The sequence below is a fragment of the Lithobates pipiens genome, unplaced genomic scaffold (assembly GCF_037356315.1).
Source record: "Lithobates pipiens isolate NorthernLeopardFrog02 unplaced genomic scaffold, aLitPip1_a1.2 Scaffold_11, whole genome shotgun sequence".
Lineage (NCBI taxonomy): Eukaryota > Metazoa > Chordata > Amphibia > Anura > Ranidae > Lithobates > Lithobates pipiens.
Window position 1 is genome coordinate 5,697,420 of NW_027507696.1, and position 17,572 is coordinate 5,714,991.

Consider the following 17,572-nt stretch of genomic DNA (forward strand, 5'->3'; position numbering starts at 1 on the left):
TGCGAGCTCACGGGGACAGGGACGCTTTACTTTTTTTTTTTTATTGCTAATTTTATTTTTATTTTTTTAGTTTGACACAAAAAAAAAAAAAAATGTATGACTTTTATTCCTATTACAAGGAATGTAAACATCCCTTCTAATAGGAATATGGCACGATCGGACATATTTACAGTGAGATATGAGGTCAATAAGACCCCATATCTCACCTCTAGGCTGGGAAGAATAAAAAAATAAAAAAATAAAAAAAAAAGATCCTGGCTTCCCTGCCAAATCGGCGCCATTATTTTGAATACCGAGGCCGGGCGTGACGTCATAACATCGCGCCCGGCCTCCGAATGATCAGAGACTCCGGGGACGATCTGGTCCGCCGGAAATCTCTATGGTAACTGGCGGGGGCCGGCGGATCCTGTGACCGACTCACCGATGGAAGCGGTGAGTCGGTACAAGCACCGGAGGGCGGCGGGAGGGGGGGCCTCCGCCCGTAACAACGATCAAGCAGCGGAACAGCCGCTATGATCGTTCTTATGGTGCAGGAATCGCCGGCTGAAAACACCGATATCTGTGGCCTCAGGCATCACTCAGATATAACCACCGAAAGCCCATGACGTCAATAGACGTAGTATGGGCGCCAAGTGGTTAAGAGCAGCTTAATAGGTTCTTTCTTAGGGTCACCTCCCCTGGATGGAAGGCATATATCTCTTGGTGCTGTGATCTAAAAAAAAAAACAAAAAAAAAAAAAAAAAAAAAAAAACTTTCCTTTACTGTACTCCAAGATATGGAATTTTTTGTGTTTTAAAAAAAAAATACACTTTTTTCATCCTCAGAATGAAGGATTTTATATAAAAAAGTGTTTTTTAAAAACACAAAAAAAAAAAAAGAGGAAATTTGACTTAACTGTAGATTCCATATCTAGAGAACAGGACACAGGTAACTTTATACAAGATGGGTAATAGACATGCCTCCAGGTGATTGGATTCTGGCATCCCCCTATAACTTTACCACCCTCTGAGTACTTAGTTTTGTAGCCAGCAATGCAAAGTAACAAGGGGAGTTTTGGAAGGGTGTCCTCTGTCTTGTACTGAACCCCTAAGATATGGAATTATCAGAGAAGTCAAAATTCTGCTCACCTTAAAGCTAAACTCAAGGAAATCAGATCCTTTGTAAAATGTGAAGGTGCACTGAGTCATGTCCAACAAGTCCCATGACATCTCCTGCACTTATCTCTATCTATAGCAATCCCAGAAGACAGCTATCACTCTAGAGTTGCTTGTAGCTGCTATGCCTAATCACAGAAACCTTTGTATTCTGTTAAGTCACTTGTCAGACATAAAATACAGAAGTCCACATGGTGACATGCACCTCCTTGGACTTAACATAGTGTGCTTCCATGTTTTACAAAGTGACCGAATTCATAGAATTCAGCTTTAATCGTAGAGTACAGGACACAAGCAACTTACTCATACACCGTGGGACATTGCCAAGCAATACAAAGGGTGGGCAACAACTAGGCAAATGCAAATGTGCCAAAAAAATAAATAAAATAAAATAAAAAACACAGCCCAAATCATATTGCTAGTGCAGGAACCTTGTGGTCAAAGCTGCATCCACAGTGGTTTGGACATCTACCTGTTTAAACTGAGAAACCACAAACAGAAAAACTGCCGTACACAGTTGAGCAACAGAGAATAGATACCTAAAGGCCTAGGATGCTCCAACAGATCTTGTGGGATGTATGTAGAATTCTTATTTAGCATATTTTTTTAGCAGGGGTTATGCACTATTATGCGCCCACTCCACCAGATCTGTTACATCAGTTTGATCAATAAGCTGAAAAATTGGATTTTTGACTTATCCATTTTTCTGAGTTCATTGACGGACACAGCGCTCCATTATTCATAACCATATGGTTATACTGCCCCCTACAGGAGGACACCAGGCAGAAAAGAAAAAACTTGGCTACGCCTATGGGCAGTCCTAGGTGGTATACACCCCCCTCTCTGCTATAGGTCTTCAGTTTAGCAACAAAGCAGTGTCAGAAGTATTACAACGCCTTAGAGGGGTGGGAGCTGTGTCAATGAACTCACAAATGGATTTTGCGGCAAGTCAAAAATCCCATTTTCTCTTTCGTTCATTGATAGACACAGCGCTCCATTATTCAGACCCATAGAGATGTCCCAAAGCAGTGCCAAACATGAGGGGTGGGACAACGAAAAATCTCATGGATAACTCAAGCACCAACCAGCTAACAGGAGCTCAACACAGAACTGGCACCCGACCTGAACAATACCCCCTCAAGAGGGAATAGACCCTCTAAAACAGAAGCCTGCAAAACCTTGCGGTCAAATGAAGTATCCGCAGATGCCAGCACATCCACTTCGTAGAAAGTGTGAAAGTGTACACCGATGACCAAGTGGCCGCCTTGCAAACTTGTGCAATGGACGCTTGATGACAGAAGGCCCAAGAAGCACTAAGCGCCTGAGAAGAATGCGCCGTAACAGGGAAAGGAGGAACCTGATCCCTGACAGAATAGGCCAGAGTCATCGGTCTGATCCATCCAGAAATGATCGCAGAAGAAGCAGACAGCCCCTCTCCTGGCCCGTCTGTGATTACAGTGAGTCTGACCACCAAAAATACTCAGTGGCTGCCAAATACACCCGAATCCCCTAAACCACAGCCAGGGTAGATAAGGCAAAATTCCTTAGGAGGTGTTGACCAGGGACATAAGGAAGGCAACGCAATGTACTTATTCAAAGGGAAATCAGAGAAAGGAACGATGGACAAGGGTGAAAAACCACCTTAACTTTTTGTAACCCTGGGTAAGGTGTACGACCAATGCCACCAGTTCAGACACCCTGCTAGCAGAGGTGATGGCCACCAAAGAGTACACACCAGGGAGTGCGAGACCAGGGGACGCTGAAGAAGACCGCCAAGGCTAACACCTGGCTATTGATGGTACTTGAGGCACATTCCGGCTCAACCCCCCATGAAGGAAGGTCGGAATCAGAGCCACTGAGAAAGAACAAGGGTGAACACCAAGCAATTCACACCAATATATATATGCTTTTCACGTCCAGAGGTAGACTCCATATCCATCAGCAGTTTCGGAACTTAAGCACCTGGCTCATCACAGCCAGGCCATCAAAACCAGCGACTGTATAGCAGGATGGAAGAACGGCCCTTTGGACAGTAGATACTTCCCGAGAGGCAGTCGCCAAGGAACATATGCGATCAGGCGCACCAGGTCGGCGTACCCAGACAGACAGGACCCATCCAGGGCCAATAGAGTGACTTGAATCCCTGCAGCCTTGATCCTGCGCAAAAACCACAGCAGAACCAGGAGAGGAGGAAAGGCATAGAGAAAACATTACCGGCCCCATGGGCCACCAGAGCGATTGCGGTGCCCATCATAGGATCCCGTGACCTTGCCAGAAAACTTGGTACCGTTCTGTTGAGCTGGGACGCAAACAGATCTACCTCAGGAGTGCCCCATCGGAGACATATCCGATGAAACTTGGCCTGGGAAGAGCCCACTCCATGGTCCAACACTAGCCAACTGAGGCATTCGTCTGTCAGTATTCCACTCCTGAAATGCATACGTTGGAGAGGGCCAGAACTAAATGTTCTGCACACTGGAGGATTCTGGTTACTGCCAGGGCTGCCAACACCAACAATATTTGGTCTGCCCTGGTGATTGACATAAGCCACCGCCGTTGCATTATCCGACTAGATCCGTCCTGGGAGCCCCCAAGGTCAATCAGTCTATGATCCAGACAGTCTGATGGCTCGAAGTTCCAGGATATTGCTCTGTAGTCTGGATTCCTCTAGCGTCCAACAACCCTGAGCAGAGCTCAGTCCCAGGACACCTCCCCACCCAGACAGACTGGCATTGGTGGTGACCACTGTTCAATACAAGGGGAGAAAGGATGTAGCCCGCAGAAGAACCAGAGAGTGCAGCCACCAGACCAAAAGGAACCTCTGGTTTCCTGGCTCAGCCAAATCTGATCGTCCAGAGACCTCGGGCACTTGTCACATTATGCCAGGATCTCCCTGAAGGGAGCTTGTATGAAACTGTGCAAATGGAATCACCTCAAAAAAGGTAGATATTCCTGTCCTCTTTTTTTTTGCTAGAAAATTACTTAGAACCCCCAAACATATATATATTTTTTTCCCCTCACACTCTAGAGAATAAAATGGCGGTCATTGCAATACTTTTTTTTGCACGGTATTCAATTTTTTGAATAAAAAAAAAATAGAAAACAGTAGTTAGCCCAATTTTTTTTTATATTGTGAAAGATAATGTTACGGCAAGTAAATTGATACCCAACATGTCAGGCTTCAAAATTGCGCCCACTCGTGTAATGGCGTCAAACTTTTACCCTTAAAAATCTCCATATGCGACGTTTAAAAAAAAAAAAAATTCTACAGGTTGCACGTTTTGAGTTACAGAGGAGGTCTAGGGCTGGAATTATTGCTCGCACTCAAACGATTGCAGCGATACTTCACGTGTGGTTTGACCACCGCTTTCATATGCAGGTGCTACTCATGTATGCATTCGTATGGGCGTGAGCTCGTCGGGACGGGGCGCTTTAAAAAAAACAAAAATGTTCTTATTTCTTTTACTTGATTTTATTTTTTCACAGTTTAAAAAAAATAAAAATAAAAATTGGGTCAAACCTAAAACAGAGAAGCCCCTTGAATGGGTAGTAAAAACTGAATGCTATGCTTCTCACAGAACATAATGTAGTTTCAAAAAATCTAGTCACATTGCATGTGGCATGCATCTCCTGCAGACAGATGAGGGCAGGGTAGAAAGAGGAAATATAATCCAAGCCCTTGTACACACGGTCGGAGATTCCGTCGGAATGTTTCCTATCGGACCGTTTTGTCGGATATTCCGACTGTGTGTGGTCTCCATCGGACTGTTTCCGTCGGAATATCCGACGGACCAACTTTTCCAACTTGCCGGTAAAATTTTCCGACAAAATGCTCCTATCGGACATACTCCGATGGACAAAGTGCCACGCATGCTCAGATCAAATTCCTAGGCCAAAGCTATTGGCTACTAGCCTGAACGTAGTCCCGTCGTAACGAAATAACGTCATCACGTTATGTACAATCGGATTTTCCGACAACTTAGTCCGACCGTGTGTATGCAACATCACTTCCGGACCTCTTCCGGAAATTAATCCGTCGGAATTACTCCAACGGATTTGGTTTTCGGAATCTCCGACCGTTTGTACAAGGGCTAAGACAGATTGTCTTTTTAAAGCATTATTCCAAGAGAGCATTTGAATTGATTTACCATTAGTACAAAAGTAAAATTTAACTACTAGCCAGCCCGCACTAAGTACAATAATAAATGGCACATAGGTATAAAACAGGGATCCTCAAACTACGGCCCTCCAGCTGTTGTGAAACTACACATCCCATGAGGCAGGGCTTGACAAATTTGCTTGGAATCTAGGAGCCAGGTCGGTAACGGCGATCCGGACCTGTCCCTGGCCTGACATGGAGACGAGTGAGGGGAAGATAGCGCCGCAGCCCCCCCCCCCCCTTTTTTTTCCTTAATTAAAATAATTTTTTTTTTTTTTACTTTTTACAAAAAAAAAAATTATATCTATATATATCTCTATATATATATATATATATATATATATCTCTATATATATATATATCTCTATATATATATATATCTCTATATATATATATATATCTCTATATATATATATATCTCTATATATCTCTATATATATATATATATATCTCTCTATATATATATATATATATATATATATATATATATATATATATATATATATATATATATATATATATATAATTAAATGAATAAATAAATAAATTAATAATATATATATATATAATATAATGAGAAGCCATTTACCAGCCACCACACTCACCGTTGGGCAAAAGGCGCCAGATGACGCCTGCAATCACTTCCTTCTCTTCACTTTGGGAAGGAAATGGGCGGGCAGTGAAAAACAGGCAGGGGAGCTTCACTCCATTAGGAATTAGCATTATTGGAATAGGGTGTAATTTCTACATCCACCACAAGATGGCGCCAGACTACCGAAAGATTTTAGAAGGCCGCAAAGCCGCGGCCTCAATTACTGGCCGGCGCGGCCCGATGCAATTGCGTGGCGGAGTTCGGGGTCCAAATGGAGACGGGATACCCAAGCAGCGTTGCCCCAGTCGCCAGGACACGAATTCTAGGCGCAAATGCGACCAGGCGCCCGGTGTTTGTCGAGCCCTGCCATGAGGCATTGTAAAACTGACATTCACAGACATGACTAGGCATGATGGGAATTGTAGTTCCTGAACAACTGGAGGGCCGTAGTTGGAAGACCCATGGTGTAAAACATAATACTCCAAGGAGGAAAAAATAAAAAAACAACCTGGCTTATACTTAAAGAGGAAGTAAACCCTAATGGGTTTACTTCCTCTTTCATTCCCTGCAAAGGTAAAGCATAATGGACTGTGCCTGTCTTTCGGCAAATATCTCCTAAACCGTGTAGGTTTAGGAGATATTTCTTGGACCTACAGGTAAGCCTTAATCTAGGCTTACCTGTAGGCCAAAGTGTGTTGTAAGGGTTTACAACCACTTTAAAATGTGCACAGTTGTCCCCACAACCAGATTTGTGTGGATTTCCTGCTAGAATAGGCCCATCTTCCCAAGGATCAATTTTTAAATTGACCGTCAAGCCAGTCCTGTGCATCCTGGGGTGTTTTAAATACTCATACATTGCCTTCATGAACCACCCACAATCGGGATAGAGCACAGAATATTTTAACCCTTCGCGTAACAGAAATTTCTTAGCTTTTTGAAAGTTTTCCCTTCATTTCTGAACCTCTGGTGAAAAGTCGTGGGAAAATATAATTTTAGATCCATTATATCTAACATCATTTAGAACTCGCACTCTTCGCAAAATATTCTCCTTGTCTCTGTAATTTAAGACGTATTCGAAAGGGCCGTGGTATATTTCCTGGTTTCTGAAGCCGGGTAGGGACCGGATGAGCCCGTTCTACTATAAGTAATGAAGAAAGATAGTCCTTGCCAAGGATTTCAATAAGCCACTGTTCATCAAATTTAATTGGGTCATTACCCTTGGCCCTCTCTGGTATACCCAGAACCCGAACATTATGACAACGTAAAAATCATGTCTTCGACTTTAGAAATAGTAGCATTAAGCTTGCGTGTAGCAGACTTCATCTCTGTTACCAACAGAGGTTACCAACAGAGGAAAAGTATCCTCGATGTCACCAACCTGGCTTCCTAATGCCTTGGTACGTTCCTGTACATTTTGAAGATCCCCACATATATGAACCACCTCTTCCCGTATGGCCTGTACCCGGCTCTACGCAGAGAAAGGGAGGAGGAACAGTGTTGTATCAAAGAATAAACATCCTTTAGTGTGGGTTAAAAGACCTCCAACTGTATTCTCCCGTTCAATTATTTTTTGAGTAGAGACAGACATTCTGAACAGAAACAAACAGATGTATTTGCATTCACACTCACAGCGAGTGAAGAAGAGGATGAAGACAATGGGGGCCATTCATTATCACAGGGGTGCAAAGTCAGCTGGGCATTTTTTTTAAAGAAATGTCTTATTCGGATTTACCACAATACATCATTGTTCAGAAGAAATAGCATAGGAGGCCAACATGTATCCAAACCAAAACAGACTAAAGTACAGACTTGGGGGGAGTAGGGGTAACTTCATCAAATACCGTTGTACGTTAGAGCTGAATATAACTATATACACCTTATAAGGGCTCATAACTAGTGGATACAGTGCTAAGGTTTCAGGAAAAAAGAGTAAGGATTGATGGCAAGCCCATTAGAAGGTGAGTGTAGAAAGCTCACTGCAAAGGTGAGGGGGTTCACTGCCCAGGTTGGGTGTAGAGTCAGGTAGCTTTAGTTTGGGCATCTGTTTTGATCAGCGGCAGGCAGGGTCCCTCACTGCGGAGGACCACCGTATATTCCTCCAATTGTCTATTATGGTCTTGCACTAGGTTAGTGCCCTCTTGGCGGGCGACATGTCCTCTTGCTCTGTCAGCTCTTGTAATAGCTTGGGTTTGGGGGGGGGGGGCACTACACTACTGCTTCCCAATCCTCCTGGATTCAGCATGGTTTTGGTAATGTTTGCAGCGCCTGTCCCCTCCTTACCTTTAAACATTTCCCTTAATTTCTTAATAATGGAGGAAATCTAAATATGTATTAAAAAAAAAAAAAAATTCTACTTTAAGCTTAAAACTCTCCTATTCTCCGTAAAGTAACGGCACACCATGCAGTGCAAAGGGTCTCAGACTTTTTTTAAACTTTTCAAGCCTTTGCACGCATGCCACAGATCACAGTTGGGACTCACTTGGATGTCATCAGAATGGCTAAAAATTTATTTAGAGGTGTTTACATACAGTACGCTACTAATCTAAAAAAAAAATCAGGCCTGCCTCAAAAATAGAAAAAAAATAAAAAAATAAGTCATAGTGCAGTGTTCCCCATTTTGCACCAGAGACTGGCTTCTTGGAAGAAAATGCTTCCAAGGAATGGTGGGTGTTAGTGCTTCAATCATCCCGACACCATGATTGGTATGTTGTTAGAAAGAAATAAAAAGGAATTATTTCTATTACTACATTGTAATATATAACTAAAAATAGTTCAATGCTCAATGTAGACTGCCACTAGATGCACCGTGTCACTAGTCTGCCACAGCCACCAGATGCAGAGTCACTTTGTGAGGTTGAAGCACAGTAAAAAACTCACTAAAGCCTCCTACGGCTTCTTATAAATCTGGCATTCAAGTGCATGAGCAAGGAAACCGGCACATACACAGTATGGGTCAGGGATCTGATAATGTAAAAAACGTTTTTTCTTTAAAAAATGTTTTTTTTACAACGGCCCAATTCTCCCATGCAAATGCGAATGCACACATCAGTCCCACACACATGTAAAATGGCGATCACACCACACATGAGGCATTGCAATGGCAGAGTGAGGGCAATAATTCTTGCACCAGATCTCCTGTGCGAATCAAAACTTGTAAACTGTAAAGGCTTGTAAAGTGTCACCTATGAGGATTTTTATATATTCCAGGTCTCTGCTTAAAGTGGAAGTAAACCCTCCTATCATTTTCAGCCAAGGAAGCTGCCATCTTGCCCTCTGTTTAATCTTTTAACTGCGTGTTTTTGCACATGTGATTAGTTATGGCACCAGCCATTGGATGGTTTAACAGTTTGGTTGAGAGCTCAACCAATGTGAAAGTTATATTTCTGGCATGCCGGGAATGTAACTTTCTTGAAACTGTTAGACCCCTTTCACACCACACCGCCCTTTGCATCGGCGGTAAAACGGCGCTATTTTTAGCGGCGTTTTACCGCCGGATTTGCGGCGCATTTTGGCCGCTAGCGGGGTGCTTTTACCCCCGCTAGCGGCCGCGGAAAGGTTAAAACCGCTGGCAATACGCCGCAATAGCGGCGTTTTGCCGGCGGCATTACAGCGCTGCCCCATTCATTTCAATGGGGAACAGAGGTGGAGGAGCGGTAAACACACCGCTCCTTCACCGCTCCAAAGAAGCTGCTGGCAGGACTTTTTTCTGACGTCCTGCCAGCGCACCGCTGTAGTGTGAAAGCCCTCGGGGCTTTCACACTACACACAATGGTGCAGCTTCTTTAGGGTGGATTGTAGGTGCTATTTCTAATGCTATAGCGCCTGCAAAACGCCCTGGTGTGAAAGGGGTGTTAATTTAATGGGTTTATTTCCACTTTAAATATATATTGTTTGAGGGGTTCCAAGTAGTAATTTCTAATTTTTTATTTATTTTTTTCCATACAAGAAGAAGAGCGTCAGAATTGCCCTGGACTGGAATTACTTAAAAGGGGTTGTAAAGCTTTGTTTTTTATTTTCTAAATAGGTTCCTTTAAGCTAGTGCATTGTTGGTTCACTTACCTTTTCCTTCGATTTCCCTTCTAAATTTTTTTTTTTTTTCCTTTGTCTGAATTTCTCACTTCCTGTTTCTCCTCAGTAAACTTCACACCATCATCCGAGCGGTGTTTAGTCAGCCAGAACAGCTTACTGAGGAGGAACAGGAAGTGAGAAATTCAGACAAAGAAAAAAAAACAACATTTAGAAGGGAAATCGAAGGAAAAGATAAGTGAACCAACAATGCACTAGCTTAAAGTGGAAGTAAACTCCCCTATCGTTTTCAGCCAAGGAAGCTGCCATCTTTGCCTCTGTTTAATCATCAACTGCTATGGTGCTGCACATGTGATCCGTTATGACACCAGCCATTGGATGGTTTGATAGTTTGGCTGAGAGCAAAGCCAATGTGCAGTTAGCATTCCCGGCATGCCTTTTTTTTTTTAACATTTAAATCAATGGGTTTACTTCCACTTTAAAGGAACCTATTTAGAAAATAAAAAACAAACCTTTACAACCTCTTTAAAGAGATAATGTAAAGCATTCCAACAGTTATTTACCAATAATCTAATAAAACCTTTAGAGGGCAAGCTTTTGTGGGAAGAGGTATAACATCTTGTGCCGTTTGTAAAGCTACATTGTTCCTTGCATGATGATTTTTTTTTTCTCATCTGCTCTGATAAATTATAGCAACAAACAAAACAGTAATGACTACATTATTATAAAGCCCAGTCTGGAACTGACCTGCTGGTGTAACCATGTGGAACTTTTCTATAAGGGTCCTCCCGAGCAGCATACACAAAATTCCAATAACTACTCCGAGGGTCTCTGTAGCCAGGATCATAGGTTTCAGGATAGCGATCCCATCTAGAGTGGTCTATGAGGAGAACAAGATAATACCATCAGATCTAATAAGCTATACAAAATAGAAGTATTATACAAAAGCATGCAATAAAAAGGAAGAAGCCATCAAGGAACTCACCTCCATAATCATACTGAGTTTGATAATAGTCCGCATAGTAATTGGCTGGTGCATTGTACCCTTGCCTAAAATATATGAAAAAAAAAAAAAAACAGACCTTTTAGAAACTTCTCAAAAGCAAACTCCACCCAAATTCTGGATTTTAGCCTTTGGTGTCTCTCACTGTGCTAAAAAAAATAAAATAAAAATGCTGGCTTCTAATATAGCTCAAAAACTCCAGTGGCTTAAAAGCAAAACTTTTTTTTTTTTTTTTTTTTTAACATTTTGGATAGAGTAGAGATAGATAAGAAACCTGTGTCCTCGTTAGGGAGATTCGCCTTCTCTGGGTTGTCATTGGAATACTAGTGGGACACTAGTTCTGGCAATCCTTGTGAGAATTAGGGATTCCCTTACTTGGCAGCTACAGGACAGGAAGCAAAAGGGAAATCTCTATGGGACAGATGGCCCAAAAAAAAAAAAAAAAAAAAAAAAAAAAACCACAGGGGTTATAACCCACCCTTACAACCCAAAACATGCTACAATATGGAAAATGTATAATTCAACTTTGAAATGGCCACAACCGACTTATTTTGTTCCGGGTGTGAGAAGGGAAGTGTGTCTCACAGCCAGAACGCAGCACTGTGTACTATATGTAGATGAAACTACATACATTTCATACAGTGCCCACGATTTGAAAGCGCCAATATGTGAATGACAAATCGTGGGACTCGCATTTGAGATGCCATTCATTTAAACGACACCTAAAATCGTGGTACGGGTTTGCCACAATAAATTACACTACAATCGCAGCAACCCGCATCATGGGAAGCATGTCACCCCCAAAAGTAGCTCCTGAACTTTTTTTTGGGGACGTGTTGCTGCGATTTATCGCACGGTAGACCCGCACTGCAGTTTGAGGTGTCATTCAAATGAATGGCATCTCAAATGCAAGTCCCGCGATTTGTCATTCACACGTCATTAACCAGTTCCCGACCAGCGCACGCCGATGTACATCGGCAGAATGGCACGGGCAGGCAAATAGGCGTACCTGTACGTCCCTTTTTAATTCAGTCCGTCGAAGAAAAAAGACAGGCGGGAATTCAGTCCGTCGAAGAAAAAAGACAGGCGGGAATTCAGTCCGTCGAAGAAAAGACAGGCGGGAATTCAGGCCGTCGAAGAAAAGACAGGCGGGAATTCAGGCCGTCGAAGAAAAGACAGGCGGGAATTCAGGCCGTCGAAGAAAAGACAGGCGGGAATTCAGGCCGTCGAAGAAAAGACAGGCGGGAATTCAGGCCGTCGAAGAAAAGACAGGCGGGAATTCAGGCCGTCGAAGAAAAGACAGGCGGGAATTCAGGCCGTCGAAGAAAAGACAGGCGGGAATTCAGGCCGTCGAAGAAAAGACAGGCGGGAATTCAGGCCGTCGAAGAAAAGACAGGCGGGAATTCAGGCCGTCGAAGAAAAGACAGGCGGGAATTCAGGCCGTCGAAGAAAAGACAGGCGGGAATTCAGTCCGTCGAAAAGACAGGCGGGAATTCAGGCCGTCGAAGAAAAGACAGGCGGGAATTCAGGCCGTCGAAAAGACAGGCGGGAATTCAGGCCGTCGAAAAGACAGGCGGGAATTCAGGCCGTCGAAAAGACAGGCGGGAATTCAGGCCGTCGAAACGTCAGACGGAATTCAGGCCGTCGAAACGTCAGACGGAATTCAGGCCGTCGAAAAGTCAGGTCGTGTGTACACGGCATTACATTCTCATTACGTAGGGAGTCACTAAGATAGGGGAAAAATGTGCAGATCAAGTGTTGGGACAGTTCCTGTACATATGCTTCTTCTAGGTGAGTAATGGCAGCTTTCATAATTCTATTCTGGCTAGTTGCTTTACAATTTATTTTTGCCAGCAGGATAACAGAGCTGCTCGGGATCAAGGGAAAGATCACAAACATGCTATATGGGAAAGAAAAAGTCAACTTCAAAGAAAGACAAACCTTGACGATGGTCGGTCTGAGCAGTGACTAGACCTTGAGCTAGGACGCTCTGGTTCTTGGTAAGGGTACTTTCCAGGGTTCACAAATCCATTATTACTATATTGTCTGTAGGCTGGGTCATAAGTTCCATAGGAGTCCTGCAAAAGAATATCCTGTGACCAGCAAATATTAAACACGATTTCATTAACTCATATAAGCTGGCCACATACAGGAAGATTTTGATCTGTCAGACCAGCAATTTAGTAGGGCAATGGCCTACGCAGAAAAAGTTATCAAATTAGGTGGACACTATATAGATGCTAGTATATTCTACTTACGTGGCAGATCAAAATCCAATTGTGTTTGGTCAGCATTAGCTGTAAAATATTAAGGGCTCATACACTATGTGCATTGGGCTGTGTTGCTCAATGCAGGCCCAATGCAAAAAGCAGAAGATATCCTATGTTTCCAATAGGCTAAGTTCACAACAGCATGCATTGGTGTGAGCTGGGCGAAAATGGAAAATTCTGCATTTAAAGTAATTATAAAGTCCCAAGGTTTTTCACCTGTTTTTCAACATGTTATACTTACCTCCACTGTGCAGCTCGTTTTGCACAGAGTGGCCCCGAACCTGCTCTTCTGGGGTCCCTCGGCGGCTGTCTCTGCTTCCTCCCGCAGGTACTTCTCACGTTCATGCAAGCTCCCTCGCATGGTGAGAAGCACCTGCGGGCACGCTCCCTTGATACAGCCGGTGTCTTGTCAAATAACGTCCTCCATCCGATAGTGTCCGCTGCGTACTGCGCATGCGCAGTACACAGCAACACAGATTTCGAAAATTGCCGAGGATGAACGGCGCCTGTGCCGTGAGTCCAGGTTCTATCCCCACTATCCAAGTGGACATAGAGTAGGAATAAAAAAAGAGCCGAGCGCAGCGAGGCCGAGCCCGAAGCTCGCCCGCGAGGGGCCCTCTAATATTCACAACCCTATGTCCGCTTGGATGGTGGGGCTACCACCTCCACTCACGTTCAGCTTCGGAGATTTTCCGAAGCTTAGTCTGCTCCATACTGCGCATGCGCAGTACGGTCCGGACACTATTTGATGGCCGGACACTATACGGCAGAACACCGGCGGCTATAGCCGCTCGCTGTATCACGCGGCCTCGCCCCCCGGCACGCTTTGTCATTGGATGTGATTGACAGCAGCACGAGCCAATGGCTGCGCTGCCTTCAATCCATTCACTCCACCCAATCAGCGGCCAGGCTGAGCAGCGAAGAGGACGGCGGGGGCGAGCACGGGACTTTCGAGGGGTGAGGTAAGTAAAACGGGGGGGGACGACGACTGGGGGCACCGGCAGTGTGAGATGTTTTTTCACCTTAATGCATTAAGGTGAAAAAACATTTACCTTTACAACCCCTTTAATGCATTCTAATGTGAAAATGCATTCTCTGGGGGGAGCCCCCCTTTTACTTACCTGAGCCCATCCGATCCAGCGATGTGCACGAGCCCTGGTGCTGTCTCTGCTGTCAGTGGGAGCCATTGGCTGCTGTCAATCAAAACCTGTGACAGTAGCGGGACAGAGTTCCGCCATCTGTGTCCATGGAAGCAGAAGCGGGACTCGGGAAAGAGCCCGGACGGGTGCCCCCGCAGAAAGCGGCTTACCGTGGGGGCACTATGAAATGGAGAAGCCAGGAGCACTAGAGGGGGACTACAGAACAAGAGGATCGGGGCTGCTGTGTGCTATTCTATACAACCCAATGCTTTTAAGAAAAAAAATGGGTCTCAAGGGACAGCAATAAAGCTAGATTCATACTAGTGGAGGAGCACTCCATAACCACCCGCACAGTGGAAAACACAGGAGATGCATGCGGCTGCCATAAATCCTAATGGCATACCACCCGCACAATGGAAAAAACACAGGAGATGCATGCGGCTGCCACACGCACTGGAAATTGCTTCCGCAGTGGGAACCGCACTGCACCTGTGGTTCCTGTGAGGGCTGCGATTTCTAAAAAAAAAAAAAAAAAAAAATTTTTTCAAAAGGCACGGCAGTCAATTCAAATAAATGGGCTGCTGTGCCCATTCAAAACAAGTAACAGAGCCATCAACTGAATTCACGTAAATACAGCCTAAACAGACACTCACATTATTAGCTTATACTCCTATACTTATAAATTATACACTGTAACTGGTTAAATTAGGAGGCAGCCACGATGACAGGGAATGTCTTCCTCCACCTGGTGCTGATGTCACTGAAGGAGCATGCAGTCAATGAACGCGTTTCAAGGTGTACTGGTCTCTTCGTCACTATGAATGATGCGGATAAAGAGGCAGATACAGTGAGGGGGGGAAAGTATTTGATCCCCTGCTGATTTTGACCGTTTGCCCACTGACAAAGAAATGATCACTCTATAGTTTTATTGGTAGGGTTATTTTAACAATGAGAGACAATAACAAAAATAACCAGAAAAATGCTTTTCAAAAATATATAAATTGATTTGCATTTTTAAATTAATGAGTGAAATAAGTATTTGACCCCTTCACAAAACATGACTTAGGCCTGGTTCACCCCTATGCAGGTTGCAGTTTGCATATTCCAGGTGCCTTTTGCATTTTTCAATACACGTTTTTGATCCATTGAAGTCTAAAGAACCAAAAACCAGAAAAAGTCCCTGGCCCTTTCCATAAAATGCACAGATGTGAACTACATCCATAGGAAACCATGTTAAATGGACTGTAGTGCGTTTCTACAAAACTTAAAACGTGCTAAAAAATGCATAGGTGTGAATCAGGCCTTAGTACTTGCTGGCAAAACCCTTGCTGAGCCACTCCTTTGTTGCCTTGGCTGTGTGTTTTGGGTCATTGTCATGCTGGTATACCCATCCACGACCCATTTTCAATGGCCTGGCTGAAGGAAGGAGGTTCTTCACCCAATATTTGACGGTACATGGCCCCCATCTATCGTCCCTTTGAAGTGGTGAAGTTGCCCTGTCCCCTTAGCAGAAAAACACCCCCAAAAGCATAAGGTTTCGACCTCCATGTTTGACGGTGGGGGATGGTGTTCTTGGGGTCATAGATTGCATTCCTCCTCTTCCAAACACGGCGAGTTGAGTTGATGCCAAAGAGCTTGATTTTGGTCTCATCTCATGAACGGGCCTGTACATGTGCTTTCTTCAGCAGAGGGACCTTGCAGGGGCTGCAGGATTTCAATCTTTCACAGCGTAGTATGTTACCAATTGTTTTCTTGGCAACTATGGACACAGCTGCCTTGAGATCATCAACAAGATTCCCCCATGTAGTTCTGGGCTGATTCCTCACCGTTCTCATGATCATTGAAACTCCACGAGGTGAGATCTTGCATGGAGCCCCCAGACCGAGGGAGATTGACAAATATTTTGCATTTCTTCCATTTGTGAATAATCTAACCAAGCAGCTTGGCAGTGGTCTTGTAGCCCATTCCAGCCTTGTGTAGGTCTACAATCTTGTCCCCGACATCCTTAGACAGCTCTTTGGTCTTAGGCATGGTGGAGACATTGAAATCTGATTGGTTGCTTCTGTGAACAGGTGTCTTTTATACAGGTAACAAGCTGAAATTAGGAGCATTTCCTTTAAGAGAGTGCTCCTAATCTCAGCTCATTACCTGTATGTAAGACGCCTGGAAGTCAGAAATCTTGCTGACTGATAGGGGATCAAATTCTTAATTCCCTCATGAAAACGCAAATCAATTTATAACTTTTTTTTAAATGTGTTTTTCTGGATATTTGTTATTTTGTCTCTCACTGTTAAAATAAACCTACCATTAAAATTATAGACTGATCATTTGTCCATGGGCAAACGTACACTATAAGCAGGGGATCAAATAATGTTTCCCTCACTGTACACCTAGAAATGCATTAACTGACTGAATGCTCCTTGAATGACAACAGCACCAGGTTGAGGAAGACGTTCCCTGTCATAGCAGCCGTTTCCTGATTGGATGGATGAGTCCTGGCTTCTAAACAATGACACAAGCCACCCTACACCCTCTATTCTGTTGTCACCTGCTGGCTTCCTTCACAGTCACACGCTCTCTCGTCATGCAATTAGCCCATACCTTAAGGCTTTGACACAAGCCAACATCCGCAACTGTGGTTGTAAAGCTGCTCCCATCAGTGAAAAATGAGTCCTTGAACAAAGCCTGCAGATGTTTGTCAGAGGCATTCTTAAATACCATGAGCTCATTCACTGGGCACGAAAAAGGTATTGTTGAGATAAGAGACTCCCAAAGAAAGCCATACTCTTAGTGAGCTCACACTCCATGGGGCACTGCCCAACAAAAAACATTTTTGCTCAGTCTGTGTACAAAACATCCTTTAAGTGACGATGTACAGGGGAGGCTTGAGGATACTATGGCAGACATCATGACCCATAACCCGATACCTCTGCAGTATAGAACTCCAGAAATTACAGAGGGAACTTCAAATAAATCCCGACAACTTGTGAGAAAACTCAAGAAGGCCATTTGGGTCCAAGATAAACCCCAACCCTGGAGTTCTTCAGGAGTAGACCAACCAAGGTGGTCCAAGCCAGAAAGGACTCCAGAAAGCTGCTGCTGTTCCTCAGCGATAGCAAATGTAAATTCCTCTCTTGTCAAAAAGGAACTGGAAGGTGGTGTAGTTGAAATAGCAGGCAGGTGGAGGGGGTCAGAGCTGCATGGAACAAACTAACCCCCAGGGGATGCA

The 17,572-nt window shown here is 44.0% G+C and overlaps 1 protein-coding gene across 8 annotated transcripts in view; it reads right to left on the reverse strand.

The window, feature by feature from the left end:
* The window catches only part of SEC16A (SEC16 homolog A, endoplasmic reticulum export factor), a 119,682-nt gene that overhangs the window by 71,114 nt on the left and 30,996 nt on the right, over positions 1-17,572 (reverse strand). For 7 of the 8 annotated variants that reach the window (XM_077468244.1, XM_077468227.1, XM_077468225.1 and 4 more), the window contains 3 exons: positions 12,876-13,027; positions 10,917-10,981; positions 10,679-10,811 (listed from right to left, as the gene is read on the reverse strand). In XM_077468244.1, the coding sequence (XP_077324370.1) occupies positions 10,679-10,811; positions 10,917-10,981; positions 12,876-13,027 (350 nt within the window). The remainder of the gene's footprint in view (positions 1-10,678; positions 10,812-10,916; positions 10,982-12,875; positions 13,028-17,572) is intronic. The other variant, XM_077468222.1, reaches the window with a different exon arrangement.